The following is a 19342-nucleotide window of genomic DNA, read 5'->3' on the forward strand; positions in this document are numbered from 1 at the left end:
TTATATTGTGCCACAGAAAATGGTTTAACAATAAGCACTGTAACAATCTCTCACACACACACATGCACACAAGTACGTACACAAGTATGCAAACTTGTTCTATTTTTTGTATTAGCATAGCCACAACTACCCGTGTCATTTTGTTGATACTTCCCTAGAGTTAACACCTACATCAGTCACACTGACAGATTCACACAGATGACTCAGAGACAGAGATATCACTGGAAGCAGAGACTTAACATATAGTAGACCTACATAGAAAGAAAGACCCAGGCATTGTTAAAGATATCAAAGTTAATCTATGCCGATCCAGATATGAACAAGAAGGTCAAGTTTGACAGAGATGAGATGGAGGAGAGGATTGTGGATATCTACATCAGTGCAGACACCCTGAGAGACGGTGAGACCAGCACCAAGAGAGAAGAGACAGCAGACACTGCTCCTAATAATGGACCAGGAGACCAGTACTCAGGTAACACACACACACACAGACACACAGCAGGACTCTTAGCCTGATAGCTCAAAGAACAGACCCTTCCTACAGATGTAGAATCTCACTCTATTGGGTTGGTTATCTGTGTTCTAATACAGTCTAGGTAGATGGGTTTGGGTTAGTTATCTGTGTTCTAATACAGTCTAGGTAGATAGGTTTGGGTTGGTTATCTGTGTTCTAATACAGTCTAGGTAGATAGGTTTGGGTTAGTTATCTGTGTTCTAATACAGTCTAGGTAGATGGGTTTGGGTTAGTTATCTGTGTTCTAATACAGTCTAGGTGGATGGGTTTGGGTTGGTTATCTGTGTTCTAATACAGTCTAGGTAGATAGGTTTGGGTTAGTTATCTGTGTTCGAATACAGTCTAGGTAGATGGGTTTGGGTTAGTTATCTGTTTTCAAATACAGCCTACGTAGGTGGGTTTACATTACTTATCTGTGTACAAATACAGTCTTGGTAGATGGGTTTGGGTTAGTTATCTGTGCACATACAGCAGTGTTTCCTTCAAACCACAAACACTAAAGTACACACAATAGAATATACTACCACATCTTAATTTTCCATTTAAATATTTTGTAAAATATTGTAAATTTGATCAAATGTGGAATGATGCCAGTCATCAGTCAATCATCAGGGTGACTTCTGACTACTGTTTATCTCTTTCCCACTAACATGTATATATTTTATATACATTTTTTGGTGATATTTTCCCCCTCAGAACCCACAGTAAAGTTTGAGGCCCTCTTGAAGGTGTGACACAGTCATCATCAGGCTGAGTTTGGTGCAAACCACAACACAAACAACCTGACAAAGATAAATGTCATTCAGTTTCCCAGATGTAAATATGCAGGTGTCATCATTACTGTATAAGATATTCATTGTATTTTCCATCTCTTAGATATATTGTGTTTTGTATTTGTGTCAAAGCAACAGTTAATGTCAAAACACCAGTTTAGTCAGTAGGTTGTTATGACGGTTCACTGCCACCCTATGGCCTCTGTTGTCTCTGCTAGTCAACATGATGGCTGCTGAAAGCTTCTTGGTAACTGAGTCACTCCTCATCTCTCTTCCAACCCCACTCATGAGGTTGGCCACGTTCCAGGCTGACTACATTGAAGTTGCCTGCCAGATGTCACATCTCTTCGATAGATGTTTAACATATTTTTTGCTGGAGTTGCTGACGGGAGAGGTTGTGTTTTCTAGTTTTCTAGCAGGAGGTAAGCTTGGCTTCTTTATATGGTGTTGAGTAAAGCTTAAACCATGTATTTAGATTGTAGGTAGGTATTGTAGTTAGGTAGTATAGGTAGTTTACTCAGGTAGTTATTGTAGGTTATTGTAGGTAATTATTGTAGGTAAGGACTGTATTCGGCGGACCCCGGCGAAGCACGAGGCTAGCCTACCCACTACTTGGACCAACAAAGCTAGCTAGCTAGCTAGCGGGTAGCTACCGGTAACTTTTAGCAACTGTGGTTTAGCTGTTTCCAATGTTATTTCACGCTTAAGAGTACCTGTAATTGAGCCAGCTAGCTGCCACCTTCAGCTGTTTTTCTAACCTCATTATCATTAACGTTAGGTGGTTGGTAGCTGCTGTACTTAATTTCGGCTACTGATTGCAGTCTACCAGTTTGGCTTTATATATAGCTTGGGCTTTGTCGAGTAAGGCTTAAACTATGTATTTAGATTGTAGTTAGGTACTATAGGTAGGCATCGTGGGCTGTATATTATTAAGTAGTATAGGTAGGCATCGTGGGCTGTTGTGGGTAGCTGTTGTGTAGTTATTGTAGGTTACTTTTGTATTCGGCGGTGCCGGATGTAGCACGAAGCTAGCTAGCTAACTCACCTCCTGGATTAGCTGGCGAGTTGCTATTAGCAACGGTTGCAACTAAAAACAATATCCTTTTAGCCAGCTACATTCGTTCGCAGCGACGCCGTTTTTCAAACAAAGTCAACACAGTAGCCATTGCTAGCCAGCCAACTCTACCAGCAGGCTGTACTGTGGTAGCTAAATACAATATCTTTGTGCTAGCTACCCAACGTTTAATCGTTGCTGCGTTATGAAAGGTAAGCTTGGCTTCTTATATGGTGTTGAGTTAAGCTTAAACCATGTATTTAGATTGTAGGTAGGTATTGTAGTTTGGTATTATAGGTAGCTTACTCAGGTAGTTATTGAAGGTTATTGTAGGTAATTATTGTAGGTAAGGACTGTATTCGGCGGACTCCGGCGAAGCACGAGGCTAGCCTACCCACTACTTGGACCAACAAAGCTAGCTAGCTAGCTAGCTAGCGTGTAGCTACTGGTAACTGTAATATTCATATGTGTCACCATACTGAATTGTAATTGGATGCATCATACTGTGCAATGATTGGTTAAGACCACCCAGGTGGTGAGGTCATTCTAAGATGATCATGGCCAGAGACACATGGACATGCAAGTTATAGCTAGTTAATAAAGAGCTACGTTTATAAATATCCTGTCGTCCTGCATTTTATTATTTTGTACAAAGCGTACAAAACAAGACATGGTGTCAGAGTAAAAGGACTAAAAGATGGATTTTGCTGGAGTTCCTTCACCTCGAATGGATTGGGGGTCTACAAATCTACCCGATGCATGGCGTAAGTTCAAACAGCATGTGGAGCTGATGTTCACGGGTCCTCTGAAGGAAAGAGGAGAAGAGGGAAAGTGCAGCTACCTGCTCCTCTGGATCGGTGAAAAAGGGAGAGACATTTACAACACATGGACACTTACCGAGGCTGAATCAAAGGTACTGAAAACATACTACGATCGTTTTGAAGCATATGTTTTGCCAAAGACCAATACAATTTTCGCTAGGTACAAATTCCATGAGAAAGTACAAGGCGCTAGTGAATCGTTTGAACAGTTTGTCACTGAGCTGCGTCTGCTTGTGAAAGACTGTGATTATGCAAACAAGGATGAGATGGTCAGGGACCGTATTGTATTTGGAATACAATCACCGCGAGTGAGAGAGAAACTTTTGAATGTTGGATCAGAGTTAACGCTGGACAAAGCTATCGACATAGCCAGATCTCACGAGCTAGCACAGGTTCAGATGAAAACCATTTCAGGCGGCAGCACGAGCGCATCACGTGAACAAGCAGTGCACGCAGTCAGGCAGACATCAAAGCACACCTCCAGTGCCCAGAGAGCATGTTTCAGAACGGAGACAGACAGAACTCCAAAACAGAGCGACACAGACTCCAAACGCCCCAAAACATGTGGATATTGTGGATACAAAGTGCATGGCGAACAGGGGAATTGCCCAGCTAAAGGCAAACAGTGTACTAAATGTGGAAAATGGAATCACTTTGCAAAAGTGTGCAGAGTTTACCGTGGAAAAACAGTACATACAGTGAGTGAAGATGAAATGTCAATCAAAGAGTCAAATGCTGATAAACTGTTTATTGATTCAGTGACACAGAAAAGTCAGATATCAGAGACAGAGCAAGCCTTTGCTGACATTGAGATAGGAAGACAAGGCACAGAGCTAAAATTCAAACTAGACACTGGTGCACAAGTAAACATTATTCCTCTGAGTAAGTACAGAAGCTTGACATCTGAGTGTGAGCTACAGCCCACCACGCGCAGACTGACTAGTTATGGTGGTGAACAGCTCCCAGTAAAAGGCACATGCACTCTCAAATGCAAATACAAGGAAAGGGACATGATGTTGGACTTTTACGTTGTTGACACTCGAGCACCTGCAGTGCTAGGTCTTAAAGCATGTTTAGACATGGACCTTATCAAGCTAGTTTTATCAGTGACAGCACCAGTAGAGATAGAGAATGTCATGGAGGAGTTTGCTGATGTTTTTACAGGAATAGGACTATTCCCAGGAGAATGTACCATTCACCTTGACCCAGACGCAACCCCTGTGGTCTACCCACCGAGAAAGATTCCACTTGCTCTCCGCGCCCGTCTGAAGAAAGAGTTGGAGAGCATGGAGCAATCTGACATCGTCACCAAGGTTACAGAACCGACGGATTGGGTCAACGCGTTAGTGGTGGTGGAGAAACCACGCACAGGCAAGCTCAGAGTATGTCTCGACCCAAGAGACTTGAACAAGGCTATCAAACGCCCCCATTACCCCTTACCGACGCTAGATGGCATCACACACAAGCTAGCGGGCGCACGCTACTTCAGTGTCATGGACGCCAGATCAGGCTACTGGGCTATCAAGCTCACAGAAGAGTCATCTAAGCTCACAACGTTCAACACACCGTTTGGACGCTACAGGTTCCGTCGCCTGCCTTTTGGGATTATCTCAGCCCAAGACGAGTTTCAGCGAAAGATCGACGAGGTGTACGAAGGCCTCGACGGAGTCGTGGCAATTGTTGACGACATCCTTGTCTATGGTCGAACCAAAGAGGAACACGACAGAAACCTCAACGCGATGCTGCAAAGGTCCCGCGAGAGAGGAGTCCAGCTCAACCCCGAGAAGAGCACAGTCGGCGCTACAGAGGTCAGCTACTTCGGGCATCTTCTCACAGCGAATGGAATCAAGCCAGATCCGCAGAAGATCTCAGCCATAAAGGAAATGGAGCCACCAAAGAACCGCGCAGAGCTGGAAACAGTGCTTGGCATGGTCAACTACTTAGCCAAGTTCGCACCCAGCCTCTCCAATGCTAATGCACCCCTGCGTCAGCTGCTAAAGCAGTCCAGTGAGTTCCTCTGGGACAACCAACACGACATCGCTTTCCAGAAAGTGAAAGACTTGATCACGAGAGAACCAGGACCAATCCTTGCCTACTACGACCCCAACAAAGAGCTCAGACTCCAGGTGGACGCGTCAAAGTATGGACTAGGGGCAGTGCTACTGCAAGAAGGAAAACCCATCGGCTACGCTTCCAAATCTCTCACAGACTGTGAAATCAACTACGCTCAAATCGAAAAGGAGCTGTACGCCATTCTGTTCGGATGTAAGCGTTTCCATCAGTATGTCTATGGACGACAAGTCATTGTGGAATCAGACCACAAGCCCCTCGAGTCAATCATGAGGAAACCATTAGCCGCAGCCCCGCCAAGGCTACAGAGAATGATCCTTCAACTACAAAAATACGACTTCACAATCACTCACCGTCCAGGCAAAGACATCCCTGTCGCAGACACTCTCTCCAGGAAGTTTCTTACCTACAAGGACAGCAGCCTCAGTGAAGGCATGGACATGCAGGTGCACACTGTGTACAGCAACTTACCAGTTAGTGACACAAAACTGAAGGAGATCCGAGCAGAAACAGAAAAAGACACACAACTCACACAGCTGAGGAAAGTCATACAGTCAGGATGGCCTGAGGAGAGGAGAAAATGCCCTCAGAGCGTCTCAGAGTTCTGGAACCATCGTGACGAACTATCACAGATCAACGGAATAATTTTCAAAGGAGAGAAAATCATCATTCCTACCAGTCTCAGAGAAGAGATTTTGACAAAGATCCATGCTGGACACATGGGCATGGAAAAGTGCAAACAGAGAGCACGGGACATTTTGTTTTGGCCCGGAATGTGCAAACAAATAGAGGACATGGTTGGTAAATGCCCCACCTGTCTTGAACGACGCCCCTCGAACACCAAAGAGCCAATGTTACCTCACCGTATCCCAGACCGACCCTGGCAGGTCGTGGCAACCGATCTGTTCACGTGGAACAACGAGGACTACATTATAACAGTGGACTACTACAGCAGATACTTCGAACTCGACAAGCTTCACAGCACCACATCTGCAGCTGTGATACACAAGCTGAAAGCAGCCTTTGCCAGGCATGGCATTGTAGAGACTTTAATATCTGACAATGGGCCCTGTTACAAATCAAATGAGTTTGAATCCTTCACAAAAGCATGGGAGTTCACACACGTCACCACAAGCCCACATTACCCTCAAAGTAATGGCCTTGCTGAAAAATCTGTGCAGATCGCTAAATCACTCATGGACAAAGCAAAAGCAGACAAGAGAGACCCCTACCTCAGTCTCCTTGAATACCGCAACACTCCAGTTGACAACTTCAAATCACCAGCCCAGCTGTTGATGAGCCGCAGACTTCGCTCAATCCTCCCCAGCACCAACCAGCAGCTGCAACCTGAGGTCGTCAGCTACAAGGAAGTGCATGCAAAACGTGCACAGAGACAGCAACAGCAAAAGCGATACTACGACAGGTCAGCCAGACCACTGCCACCACTGAACGACGGAGAGTCAGTTAGAATCCAGGAGCATGGCTACTGGAAGCCAGCAGTCGTCATCCAACCAGCTGACACTGAACGTTCATATCACGTTCGCACCGCAGAAGGAGCGGTGTACCGCCGCAATCGTCGTCACCTACTGAACACAAAAGAACAACACACTGACGAGATGAACTGTTCCCCTGAAAGAGAACGGGATGGACTAAACACAGACACAACACAACATACACCATACTTACCTGCAACACCACAAGAACTGTTGACTGACACAGAAGCATGCTCAGCTTCATATCACACAAGGTCAGGAAGAGAGGTCAAGCCTAGAGCTGTCCTAGACCTGTGAAATGTCAAAGGGTGTAGGCGGATCGCTGCCCTAAAAGAGTTTCCAGACTGTAAACTTGTTATTGAAAGTTAACTTGAAATGCTTTGGTATTGTATTTGTTTGATATGTTGAGATGTCATTGCTACAGTGAAAAGCTGAGTTGCTGAGAAATATTTGTTCTAAAAATAACAATATGCTGAATCATTGTTTGTCTGTTATGTTGATGCAGTTGGTGCAGTTTAAATGGTTACTTACCTCGAGTTCAAACTACAGAGCATATATTCAAAAGAAACGCTTTATTGTTCCACATATTTTTTCTTTTTTTTAAAAGAAGGGGGATGTAATATTCATATGTGTCACCATACTGAATTGTAATTGGATGCATCATACTGTGCAATGATTGGTTAAGACCACCCAGGTGGTGAGGTCATTCTAAGATGATCATGGCCAGAGACACATGGACATGCAAGTTATAGCTAGTTAATAAAGAGCTACGTTTATAAATATCCTGTCGTCCTGCATTTTATTATTTTGTACAAAGCGTACAAAACAAGACAGTAACTTTTTTGCAACTGTGGTTAATTGTTTCCAATGTTATTTCATGCTTAAGAGTACCTGTGATTGAGCCAGCTAGCTGCTACCATTCAGCTGTTTTTCTAACCTCATCCGAGGCATTAACGTTAGGTGGTTGGTAGCTGCTGTACTTAATTACAGCTACTGATAACAGTCTGCTGTAGTTTACAACAATTCTAATTTCTAAAGTGGAAGTTGGGAGAGTTTTACTCGGGTGGTTCAGTGAAACAATTATAGTTTCTGAGGTGGAAGTTGGGAGAGTTATATATATATATTTTTTTTTGTTTTGATGAGGGAGGCCTGCTCTCTCCTTTCCCTGATGTTTAGTTCATTTCATCCCGATCTCCTCTGCATTATTGTAGCCATCTGCTGCAGCCTGTCAACTATGCCTCTGCCTATCCCTGTTCTCTCCTCTCCGCACAGGCTACACAAACGCCTCGCACCGCGTGGCTGCTGCCTCTCTAACTTGGTGGTCCCTGCACGCACCACACACCTGGAGTTCCAGGTCTCAGGCAGCCTCTGGAACTGCCGTTCTGCCGCCAACAAGGCTGACTTCATCCCAGCCTATGCTACCCTCCAGTCCCTCGACTTCCTGGCACTGACGGAAACATGGATTACCACTGAAAACACTGCTACTCCTACTGCTCTCTCCTCGTCTGACCATGTGTTCTCGCATACCCCGAGAGCATCTGGTCAGAGGGGTGGTGGCACAGGAATCCTCATCTCTCCCAAGTGGTCATTCTCAATTTTTCCCCTAACCCATCTGTCTATCTCCTCATTTGAAATCCACGCTGTCACAGTCACTAGCCCATTTAAGCTTAATATCCTTGTCATCTATCGCCCTCCAGGTTCCCTTGGAGAGTTCATCAATGAGCTTGACGCCTTGATAAGTTCCTTTCCTGAGGATGGCTCACCCTTCACAGTTTTGGGGGATTTCAACCTCCCCACGTCTACATTTGACTCATTTCTCTTTGCCTCCTTCTTTCCACTCCTCTCCTCTTTTGACCTCACCCTCTCACCATCCCCCCCCACTCACAAGGCAGGCAATACGCTTGACTTCATCTTTACTAGATGTTGCTCTTCTACTAATCTCACTGCAACTCCCCTCCATGTCTCCGACCACTACTTTGTGTCCTTTTCTCTCTCGCTCTCCTCCAACACTACTCACTCTGCCCCTACACAGATGGTAACGCGCCGCCGCAACCTTCGCTCTCTCTCTCCCACTACTCTCTCCTCTTCCATCCTATCATCTCTTCCCTCTGCTCAATCCTTCTCCCTCCAATCTCCTGATTCTGCCTCCTCAACCCTCCTCTCCTCCCTTTCTGCATCCTTTGACTCCCTGTGTCCCCTATCCTCCCGGCCGGCTCGGTCCTCCCCTCCAGCTCTGTGGCTTGATGACTCATTGCGAGCTCACAGAACAGAGCTCCGGGCAGCTGAGCGGAAATGGAAGAAAACTAAACTCCCTGCCGACCTGGCATCTTTTCACTCCCTCCTCTCTACATTTTCTTCATCTGTTTCTGCTGCTAAGGCCACTTTCTACCACTCTAAATTCCAAGCATCTGCCTCTAACCCTAGGAAGCTCTTTGCCACATTCTCCTCACTGCTGAATCCCTCCCCCCCCCCCCCCCCCTCCTCCCTCTCTGTGGATGACTTTGTCAACCACTTTGAAAAGAAGGTTGACGACATCCGATCCTCGTTTGTTAAGTCTAATGACACTGCTGGTCCTGCTCACACTGCCCTACCCTATGCTTTGACTTCTTTCTCCCCTCTCTCTCCAGATAAAATCTTGCGACTTGTGACGGCAGGCCGCCCAACAACCTGCCCGCTTGACCCCAACCCCTCCTCTCTTCTCCAGACCATCTCCGGTGACCTTCTCCCCTACCTCACCTCGCTGATCAACTCATCCTTGACCGCTGGCCATGTCCCTTCCGTCTTCAAGAGAGCGAGAGTTGCACCCCTTCTCAAAAAACCAACACTCGATCCCACTGATGTCAACAACTACAGACCAGTATCCCTTCTTTCTTTTCTTTCCAAAACTATTGAGCGTGCCGTCTTTAGCCAACTCTCTTGCTATCTCTCTCAGAATGACCTTCTTGATCCAAACCAGTCAGGTTTCAGGACTGGTCATTCAACTGAGACTGCTCTTCTCTGTGTCACGGAGGCTCTCCGCACTGCTAAAGCTAACTCTCTCTCCTCTGCTATTGTCCTTCTAGACCTGTCTGCTGCCTTTGATACAGTGAACCATCAGATCCTCCTCTCCACCCTCGCCGAGCTGGGCATCTCCGGCGCGGCTCACTCCTGGATTGCGTCCTACCTGACCGGTCGCTCCTACCAAGTGGCGTGGCGAGAAGCTGTCTCCGCACCACGTGCTCTCACCACTGGTGTCCCCCAGGGCTCAGTTCTAGGCCCTCTCCTTTTCTCCCTATACACCAAGTCACTTGGCTCTGTCATATCCTCACATGGCCTCTCCTATCATTGCTACGCTGATGATACACAACTAATCTTCTCCTTTCCCCCTTCTGATAACCAGGTGGCGAATCGCATCTCTGCATGTCTGGCCGACATATCAGTATGGATGACGGATCACCACCTCAAGCTGAACCCTGGCAAGACGGAGCTGCTCTTCCTCCCGGGGAAGGACTGCCTGTTCCATGATCTCGCCATCACGGTTGACAACTCCGTTGTGTCCTCCTCCCAGAGTGCGAAGAGCCTTGGCGTGACCCTGGACAACACCCTGTCGTTCTCCGCCAACATCAAGGCGGTGACCCGATCCTGCAGGTTCATGCTCTACAACATTCGGAGAGTACGACCCTGCCTTACACAGGAAGCGGCACAGGTCCTAATCCAGGCACTTGTCATCTCCCGTCTGGATTACTGCAACTCGCTGTTGGCTGGGCTCCCTGCCTGTGCCATTAAACCCCTACAACTCATCCAGAATGCCGCAGCCCGTCTGGTGTTCAACCTTCCCAAGTTCTCTCACGTCACCCCCCTCCTCCGCACACTCCACTGGCTTCCAGTTGAAGCTCGCATCCGTTACAAGACCATGGTGCTTGCCTATGGAGCAGTGAGGGGAACGGCACCTCCGTACCTTCAGGCTCTGATCAGTCCCTACACCCAGGCGAGGGCATTGCGTTCATCCACCTCTGGCCTGCTGGCTCCCCTTCCTCTGCGGAAGCATAGTTCCCGCTCAGCCCAGTCAAAGCTGTTCGCTGCTCTGGCACCCCAATGGTGGAACAAGCTCCCTCACGACGCCAGGACAGCGGAGTCACTCACCACCTTCCGGAGACATTTGAAACCCCACCTCTTTAAGGAACACCTGGGATAGGATAAAGTAATCCTTCTACCCCCCCCCCCCCTAAAAAAATAATACTTTTATACTCAATAGGCAGTTGTAATCTGTAACACACCTCGTTCAATCTTCTCAGGACTTTATACGGCCCCACAAACCGCCGACCCAGTTTCCGACAGGGCAGGCGGAGGGGCAGGTTTCTGGTAGAGAGCCAGACTCGATCACCAGGTGCGTACACCGGTCCCTCACTGCGGTGGAGATCGGCGCTCGCCTTTTGACGACGGAGGACCCGCTGCAGGTGGACGTGTGCAGCGTTCCACGTCTCCTCCGAGCGCCGCACCCACTCATCCACCGCAGGAGCCTCGATCTGGCTCTGCTGCCAAGGTGCCAGAACCGGCTGGTAACCTAACACACATTGGAAAGGGGTTAGGTTAGTGGAGGAATGGCGTAGGGAATTCTGGGCCATTTCTGCCCAGGGAACGTACCGTGCCCACTCCTCCGGCCGGTCCTGGCAGTATGATCTAAGAAACCTACCCACATCCTGGTTCACACGTTCCACCTGCCCATTACTCTCTGGATGGTAACCCGAGGTGAGGCTCACCGAGACCCCCAACCGCTCCATAAAGGCTCTCCAGACTCTGGAGGTGAATTGGGGACCTCGATCAGACACAATATCCTCGGGTACCCCGTAGTGCCGGAAAACATAGGTAAATAGAGCTTCGGCGGTCTGTAGGGCAGTAGGAAGGCCCGGCATAGGGAGCAAACGACAGGCCTTAGAGAACCGGTCCACAACGACCAGTATAGTAGTATTCCCCTGTGAGGGAGGAAGGTCAGTGATGAAGTCCACCGAGAGGTGAGACTATGGTCATTGTGGAACGGGCAGGGGTAGTAACTTACCCCTAGGCAGATGTCTAGGCGCCTTACACTGGGCGCACACCGAGCAGGAGGAGACATAAACCCTCACATCCCTCGCCAACGTGGGCCACCAGTACTTAGCACTAAGGCAGTGCACTGTCCGGCCTATACCAGGATGTCCAGAGGAGGGTGACGTGTGAGCCCAATAGATCAAACGATCCCGAACCTCGAGCGGAACGTACGTCCGACCCTCCGGGCATTGAGGAGGACTAGGGTCGGTGCACAACGCCCGCTCGAGTTCAGCATCGACCTCCCACACTTCCGGTGCCACCAGACAAGACTCCGGCAGTATGGGAGTGGGCTCCACGGACCTCTCCTCCGTGTCATACCGCCGAGACAGTGCGTCTGCCTTACCGTTCTGTGACCCAGGGATGTACGTGATCTTAAATACGAACCGGGCCAAAAACATATTCCACCACGCCTGGCGAGGGTTCAGTCTCCTAGCTGCCCGGATGTACTCCAGGTTACGGTGGTCAGTCAAAATGAGGAAAGGGTGTTGAGCCCCCTCAAGCCAGTGCCTCCACACCTTTAGGGCCTGTACCACGGCTAACAGCTCCCTGTCCCCTACATCATAATTTTGCTCCGCCGGACTGAGCTTTTTGGAATAAAAGGCACAGGGGCAGAGTTTAGGTGGCGTGCCGGACCGTTGCGAAAGCACGGCTCCTATACCGGCCTCTGACGCGTCCACCTCTACCTGAAATGGTAAAGAGGGATCCGGATGCGCCAGCACCGGAGCCGAGGTAAACAGGTCCTTCAGCCTCCCAAAAGCCCTGTCCGCCTCGGCTGACCACTGCAAACGCACCGGACCCCCCTTCAAAAGAGACGTTATGGGAGCTGCCACCTGTCCAAAACCCCGGATAAACCTCCGGTAGTAATTCGCAAACCCCAAAAACTGCTGCACCTCCTTCACAGTGGTTGGCGTTTGCCAATTACGCACGGCTGACACCCGGTCAACCTCCATCTTCACCCCTGACGCAGACAACTGATAACCCAAAAAGGAGATCGACTCCTGGAAAAACAGACACTTCTCTGCCTTGACATACAGGTCGTGCTCCAACAGCCTCCTCAACACACGGCGCACCAGAGCCACATGCTCGACTCGGGTAGACGAGTACACGAGAATGTCATCTATGTACACGACCACCCCCTGCCCCTGCATGTCCCTGAATATCTCATCCACGAATGATTGGAAAACTGAAGGAGCGTTCATCAACCCGTATGGCATGACAAGATACTCGTAATGGCCCGAGGTGGTACTAAAGTCTGTCTTCCATTCATCGCCCTCCCTAATGCGCACCAAGTTGTACGCGCTCCTGAGATCTAATTTAGTGAAAAAACGCGCCCCGTGCAATGACTCCGTCATGGTCGCAATCAGAGGAAGTGGATAACTGTACTTCACCGTGATCTGATTGAGACTACGGTAATCAATGCACGGGCGTAACCCTCCATCCTTTTTCTTCACAAAAAAGAAACTCGAGGACGCAGGGGAAGTGGATGGCCGTATGTATCCTTGTCTCAGAGATTCGTCTATGTAAGTCTCCATAGCTCTCTTCTCCTCCTGAGACAGAGGATACACATGGCTCCGTGGGAGCGCAGCTCCTGCCTGGAGGTCTATCGCACAATCTCCCTGCCTATGGGGAGGCAACTGCGTCGCCCTCGACTTACTGAACACAATAGCCAAATCCTCATACTCAGGGGGAACGTGCAATGCGGGCACCTGGTTTGGACTCTCCACCGAGGTAGCCCCTACGGAAACGCCTAAACATCGACCCACACACTGGGCAGACCACTCCATCAGAGCCCTCTCCTGCCACGAAATAGACGGGTTATGGATACTCAACCAGGGCATGCCCAGCACCACCGGATACGCAGGCGAGTCGATCAGAAATAGCTGGATCATCTCCTTATGACCCCCCTGCGCACACATCCTAAGTGGCGCCGTGACCTCCCTGATCAAGCCCGATCCCAACGGACGGCTATCTAGGGCATGAACAGGGAATGGGACGTCAACAGGAAGAAGGGGTATCCCTAATTCTAAACAAAATTTTCTATCAACAAAATTCCCAGCCGCGCCTGAATCTACCAGCGCCTTATGCTGGGAATGAGGTGCTACCTGTGGAAAACGCACAGGTATACAGAAGTGCGCAATAGAGAGCTCTGGGTGAGTGGGGCGCCTACTCACCTGGAAGGACTCCCCAGTACGGGGCCTGTCGTCTTCTCCCCTAGGAGGCTATCCCCAGCACCTAGCCGCGGTGTGTCCTCCACGGCCACAGCTGGTGCAGGAGACGGGCCCCCTCGTACTCCGACCCCTCCTCTCTCTAGCGCCAGCGCCCCCAAGCTCCATAGGGCTCGGCTCGGAGGCGCTGGAGGGTGAAATGGACGGACCCCCCTCGGAACGTCCGCGGGTAGCCAGCAGGTTGTCCAGCCTGATGGACATGTCGACTAACAGGTCGAAAGATAGACTGGTGTCCCTACAGGCCAGCTCCCGACAGACGTCCTCACGTAGCCTACAGCGGTAGTGATCGATGAGGGCCCGCTCATTCCACCCTGCATCCGCTGCTAGAGTACGGAATTCTAACGCGAACTCCCGCCGCTTTCCCCTCTGGTGGATGGTCAAACACCGCCCTGAAGCGGCGGGAGAACTCAGCGTATGTGATGGTGGTAGCGTCTATCCTCCTCCACTCGGCGTTGGCCCATTCCAACGCCTTGCCGGTAAGGCAGGAGATGAGGGCGGACACGCTCTCGTGTCCCGAGGGTGCCGGGTGCACGGTGGCCAGGTATAGCTCCACCTGGAGAAGGAAGCCCTGACACCCGGCAGCGGTCCCATCGTAGGCCCTCGGGAGCGAGAGTCGAATTCCCCTGGGTTCCGGAGCTGGAATGGGCTGACTGGCTGATGGTGATGGCAGGGGAGGTGCAGTTGGGGGTGTCCCTCGGGTCTCCCAGCGTTGAAGTGTGGTAATAACATCCTGCAGGGCGGTCCCGATCCGAAGGATCTGGTCATTCTGCTCCCGGACCCGATCCTCCAAGGTCTCCTGTGCTGCTGCGGCTCCTGCTGATTCCATTCTGAATGGTGTGTGATTCTGTCAGTAGGTGCTGTAGGTGGGTGTGGTGTGGGAATCAGGCGCAGGACGCAGAAGATAAGTCCAAAAGACTTTAGTAATGCACACACAAAACACGAGCCAACAGCCCGGAGGTGAGAAAATGCGCACACAGGCGTAAACAAAAGGGCGCACTAAACATGTGCGAAAAATACACTCCTACACAAAGGAGGCAAGCTACAATAGCGCACTGAAAATAGTAGCGCACCAACACGACAGCGAAAACAATCACACACAACACCTGACAAACACAACGAGAACTTATAGGACACTAATGACGCTAAACGACAACAGGTGTACATAATCCAGACAAAACCAAACGAACATAGAAACATACAACGGTGGCAGCTAGTATTCCGGAGACGATGAACGCCGAAGCCTGCCCGAGCAAGGAAGAGAGGCAGCCTCGGCCGAAACCGTGACAATCTTTGAATCTTTCCTTAAATCTAAATCTCTTTGTAGTCCATTCTAAGTGCAACCTGAGAACAAACTCATTTTCTTGTGAGATGAAATTAATCTCTGTATAACTGATGTACAGGTAGTGGATATATAGGACATGGGATGTAATAATGTTCAATGTTTTTATTTATTCAACATAAGCTGGAGAGCACATGCTTAAAAATATAATGAAATTACAAATTAATAAATTACATTCAATTTCAATCTATTACCGTACATTATATTATTTCCAAAAATCTTAATCTGAGAAAGTAATGCGTGTTTAACCATTTAACAGGATCGTTACACCTGAGAGCTGAGAAAGATACCTTTGTTTCAGATTACTTCTCATTGTACATTGGTGGGAGGAATGATCAGTAAATCAAATCAAATCAAATCAAATTTTATTGGTCACATGCGCCGAATACAACAGGTGCAGACATTTCAGTGAAATGCTTACTTACAGCCCTTAACCAACAGTGCATTTATTTTAAACAAAAAAAGTAAGAATAAAACAACAACAAAAAAAGTGTTGAGAAAAAAAGAGCAGAAGTAAAATAAAGTGACAGTAGGGAGGCTATATATACAGGGGGGTACCGTTGCAGAGTCAATGTGCGGGGGCACCGGCTAGTTGAGGTAGTTGAGGTAATATGTACATGTGGGTAGAGTTAAAGTGACTATGCATAAATACTTAACAGAGTAGCAGCAGCGTAAAAAGGACGGGGTGGGGGGGCAGTGCAAATAGTCCGGGTAGCCATGATTAGCTGTTCAGGAGTCTTATGGCTTGGGGGTAGAAGCTGTTGAGAAGTCTTTTGGACCTAGACTTGGCACTCCGGTACCGCTTGCCGTGCGGTAGCAGAGAGAACAGTCTATGACTAGGGTGGCTGGAGTCTTTGACAATTTTGAGGGCCTTCCTCTGACACCGCCTGGTATAGAGGTCCTGGATGGCAGGAAGCTTTGCCCCAGTGATGTACTGGGCCGTACGCACTACCCTCTGTAGTGCCTTGCGGTCAGAGGCCAAGCAGTTGCCATACCAGGCGGTGATGCAACCAGTCAGGATGCTCTCGATGGTGCAGCTGTAGAATTTTTTGAGGATCTGAGGACCCATGCCAAATCTTTTTAGTCTCCTGAGGGGGAATAGGCTTTGTCGTGCCCTCTTCACGACTGTCTTGGTGTGTTTGGACCATGATAGTTCGTTGGTGATGTGGACACCAAGGAACTTGAAGCTCTCAACCTGTTCCACTACAGCCCCGTCGATGAGAATGGGGGCGTGCTCAGTCCTCTTTTTTTTCCTGTAGTCCACAATCATCTCCTTTGTCTTGGTCACGTTGAGGGAGAGGTTGTTGTCCTGGCACCACACGGCCAGATCTCTGACCTCCTCCCTATAGGCTGTCTCATCGTTGTCGGTGATCAGGCCTACCACTGTTGTGTCGTCGGCAAACTTAATGATGGTGTTGGAGTCGTGCCTGGCCATGCAGTCATGGGTGAACAGAGAGTACAGGAGGGGACTGAGCACGCACCCCTGAGGGGCCCCCGTGTTGAGGATCAGTGTGGCAGATGTGTTGTTTATTCTTTCAGTAATATACAGAACATAATTAAACAGCAATATGAAGCCTGTATTGGCTGTTCTGCTGATTGTGATTAAAATAAAAATGAACTGCTTTTCTGATTTATTTTGGCACCAATATGCAGTTGAGCTCTTACGAACTCTATTGCTCGCTAGTGTGTAGACGACTTCACAACACAGTTTATTCTCTGGTGACTTCGTCTGGATGTTGGTCACTGTGAATACCTCATAGGGAGGAATTAAGACTTCTCTCTCTCCAGTAAATACAGAGTAATATGTTATGTCAGCTCCAAAACGTGTGTAGATCTCAAAGCAGGATGTCGCTCCAAATGAATCTCTGCCTATTCCCCTGCCTAGAGTGCTCAAGGTGAAGGTGCCGAAATCGATTTCTTTGATGACAATGTTCTGATCAAATTACACTTTGGTTCTATGATAGGTGGTAATAGTGCTTTTTTGAGGTTGGTTCGGTTTCAGTTAGATTATTATAAAATAATAACTGATTTCGGTTTTGATTATTTTTTAAACATTAAATACACTATGCGTTATAAGGGTTGAATTCTGTAAAAACACAGAATAAAACAATTAATAAAAGTCCCATGATAGTAGTGACTGCCCATTACTGCTTATCACTTATTAACCATCATTTATTCACATTTCTTTAATAAAATATTTCAGTTGTTGTGTATGTTACATTTCTTTTCTTTGATGACTTTATTCTTTCATTCCAAATAATCATCTCATCTCTACAGAGCTGCTGCCTATGCTGTCTGACAAAATCACTATTTTAGTTTTGTAAATATATGAACACTATTGCGACTATGAACATAGTTAATAGCTTTATGTAGCAGTAGCCTGCATCTATTGCTTTACAATTCAGGTCACTCTTCCATTTTCCAGTGCTCTTTAGAGTGTAGACGACTTTACACCACAGGTTATTCACTGCTGACTTCATCTGGATGTTGGTGACTTTGAATACCTCATAGGGAGGAATCAAAACTTCCCCCTCGTTTGCACAGGCAGAGTAATATGTCAGGTTAACACCAAAACATGTGTTGATCTCAAAGCAGGACGTGTCTCCAAAATCGTATAAGGTCTTATGTATAGAACTTGAGACAAAATAACCAAAGCGCATTTCTTTGTTGACAACATCCTGATCAAAAGTTACATTGGTTCTAAGGTAGGTGGTCCTACATGATGTTTGACTTTGTTTGAGAATCTGAATGGCGTCAGTTAGATAGAAGTGCAGGGAATGGTACTGGAATGATGTTCCATACCCATATCTGCCTTCTCTAACTGCTTCGTTGAAGTTCAGGTAGATGGATTCGGATGGAGGTTGGGGTTTGTTATTTGTGTACAAATACATAGCGATGGAATGCCCTTTTTGCAGACCATCTTTTGGAGTGGAGGCATGTTTCTCTGCAATGTCCCAGGCTCTTCTGAAGTTAGTGGTGGTGTTCTTCTCATGTGGGAGGAAGTAGGTCTCCACTCTCTTAAAGGCTTCGTCTCTGCAGACATCGTATTTGTCGTCAACAGAATCAGCTGCCATGTCCAGTGGGAAAATCTCCTTCTGTAACAGTAACATTCTTTAGGGACATTCTCCTTACAGACCTATCAGGTCCTTGCTTGGGTGATAAAATGTCTACCGATCCCTTATTGGCCGCAGTTTGTGAGGCCAAATGTGAGGAAAACAATAGTAGACTTGTGTGTTTGTTGGTTTATGTCAATGTGCAAAATGAAAGTACAAAATAATAGCACCGCCCAAGTCCCAAAGCAGGACGACAAAAATATGATAGACATTTGTTTTTTCTGCATAGCTCAGGGCGTTGTCAAAACAACATGAAGCCTATTCACAGGAATTGCCCATAACATTTAAGGACACTCTTTTCTTGTCAGAAAAAACAGTCGTGGGACACTATTTTTTTAAATTATGTCTCTGTGAAAGGAGAACTTGTTCAACTTATCTCTGTAAAAGGAGTACTTGTTCAACTTAAAAATATAAATGAACCCTGCTGGTGTTAAATGTAAAGTTGTATGAACTTATACTTTATAATGTAACAAATATGTTATTGCCTTGTTTTGTTAACTCAACTTGATTTCTTATTTGCCATAATTTATTATAAGCAGGGTAAATCAACTAATCTAGGTAAATGAAATATTAGGTTTGAGGTTGTATTTTTCTTAGGGTACCTGTGTCACCAGTCCAAAGTGAAGACAGAGAATCAAAACCAAGACAGAGATGTAGTTTTTCTTCTTCTCAGTGCTCTTCACATCTAAAGATGAGAACACAACCAGTCAAAGGATGAGAAACATTTCCATTGTGCCTTTACATACAAATAAGTTGCAGCTACATACAAAACGGTTGTCATTGCTAAAATAATATCTCACCATCAATTAAGGAATATCCACCACCCATGTTGCAGAAGTTGTTGACTTCAAATCTACAGCATGTTCAAAGTATATA

General features: G+C 47.5%; 2 protein-coding genes across 2 annotated transcripts in view; both read right to left on the minus strand.

The window, feature by feature from the left end:
* LOC311110201 (uncharacterized protein) overlaps positions 1–19342 on the minus strand; it is a gene marked incomplete at both ends in the record, with an annotated part of 397005 nt that overhangs the window by 291034 nt on the left and 86629 nt on the right. The gene's annotated exons all lie outside the window — the stretch shown is intronic.
* Positions 17666–19294, minus strand: LOC311110183 (T-cell ecto-ADP-ribosyltransferase 1-like; the record flags this gene model as incomplete). The annotated part of the gene is made up of 3 exons (XM_084188736.1): positions 17666–18448; positions 19069–19151; positions 19267–19294. 3 exons carry the CDS (start codon positions 19292–19294, stop codon positions 17666–17668), a joined length of 894 nt encoding a protein of 297 aa, XP_084044862.1.

The sequence above is a fragment of the Coregonus lavaretus genome, assembly GCF_964263955.1.
Source record: "Coregonus lavaretus genome assembly, contig: SUPER_35_unloc_2, whole genome shotgun sequence".
In the NCBI taxonomy this organism is placed as follows: domain Eukaryota; kingdom Metazoa; phylum Chordata; class Actinopteri; order Salmoniformes; family Salmonidae; genus Coregonus; species Coregonus lavaretus.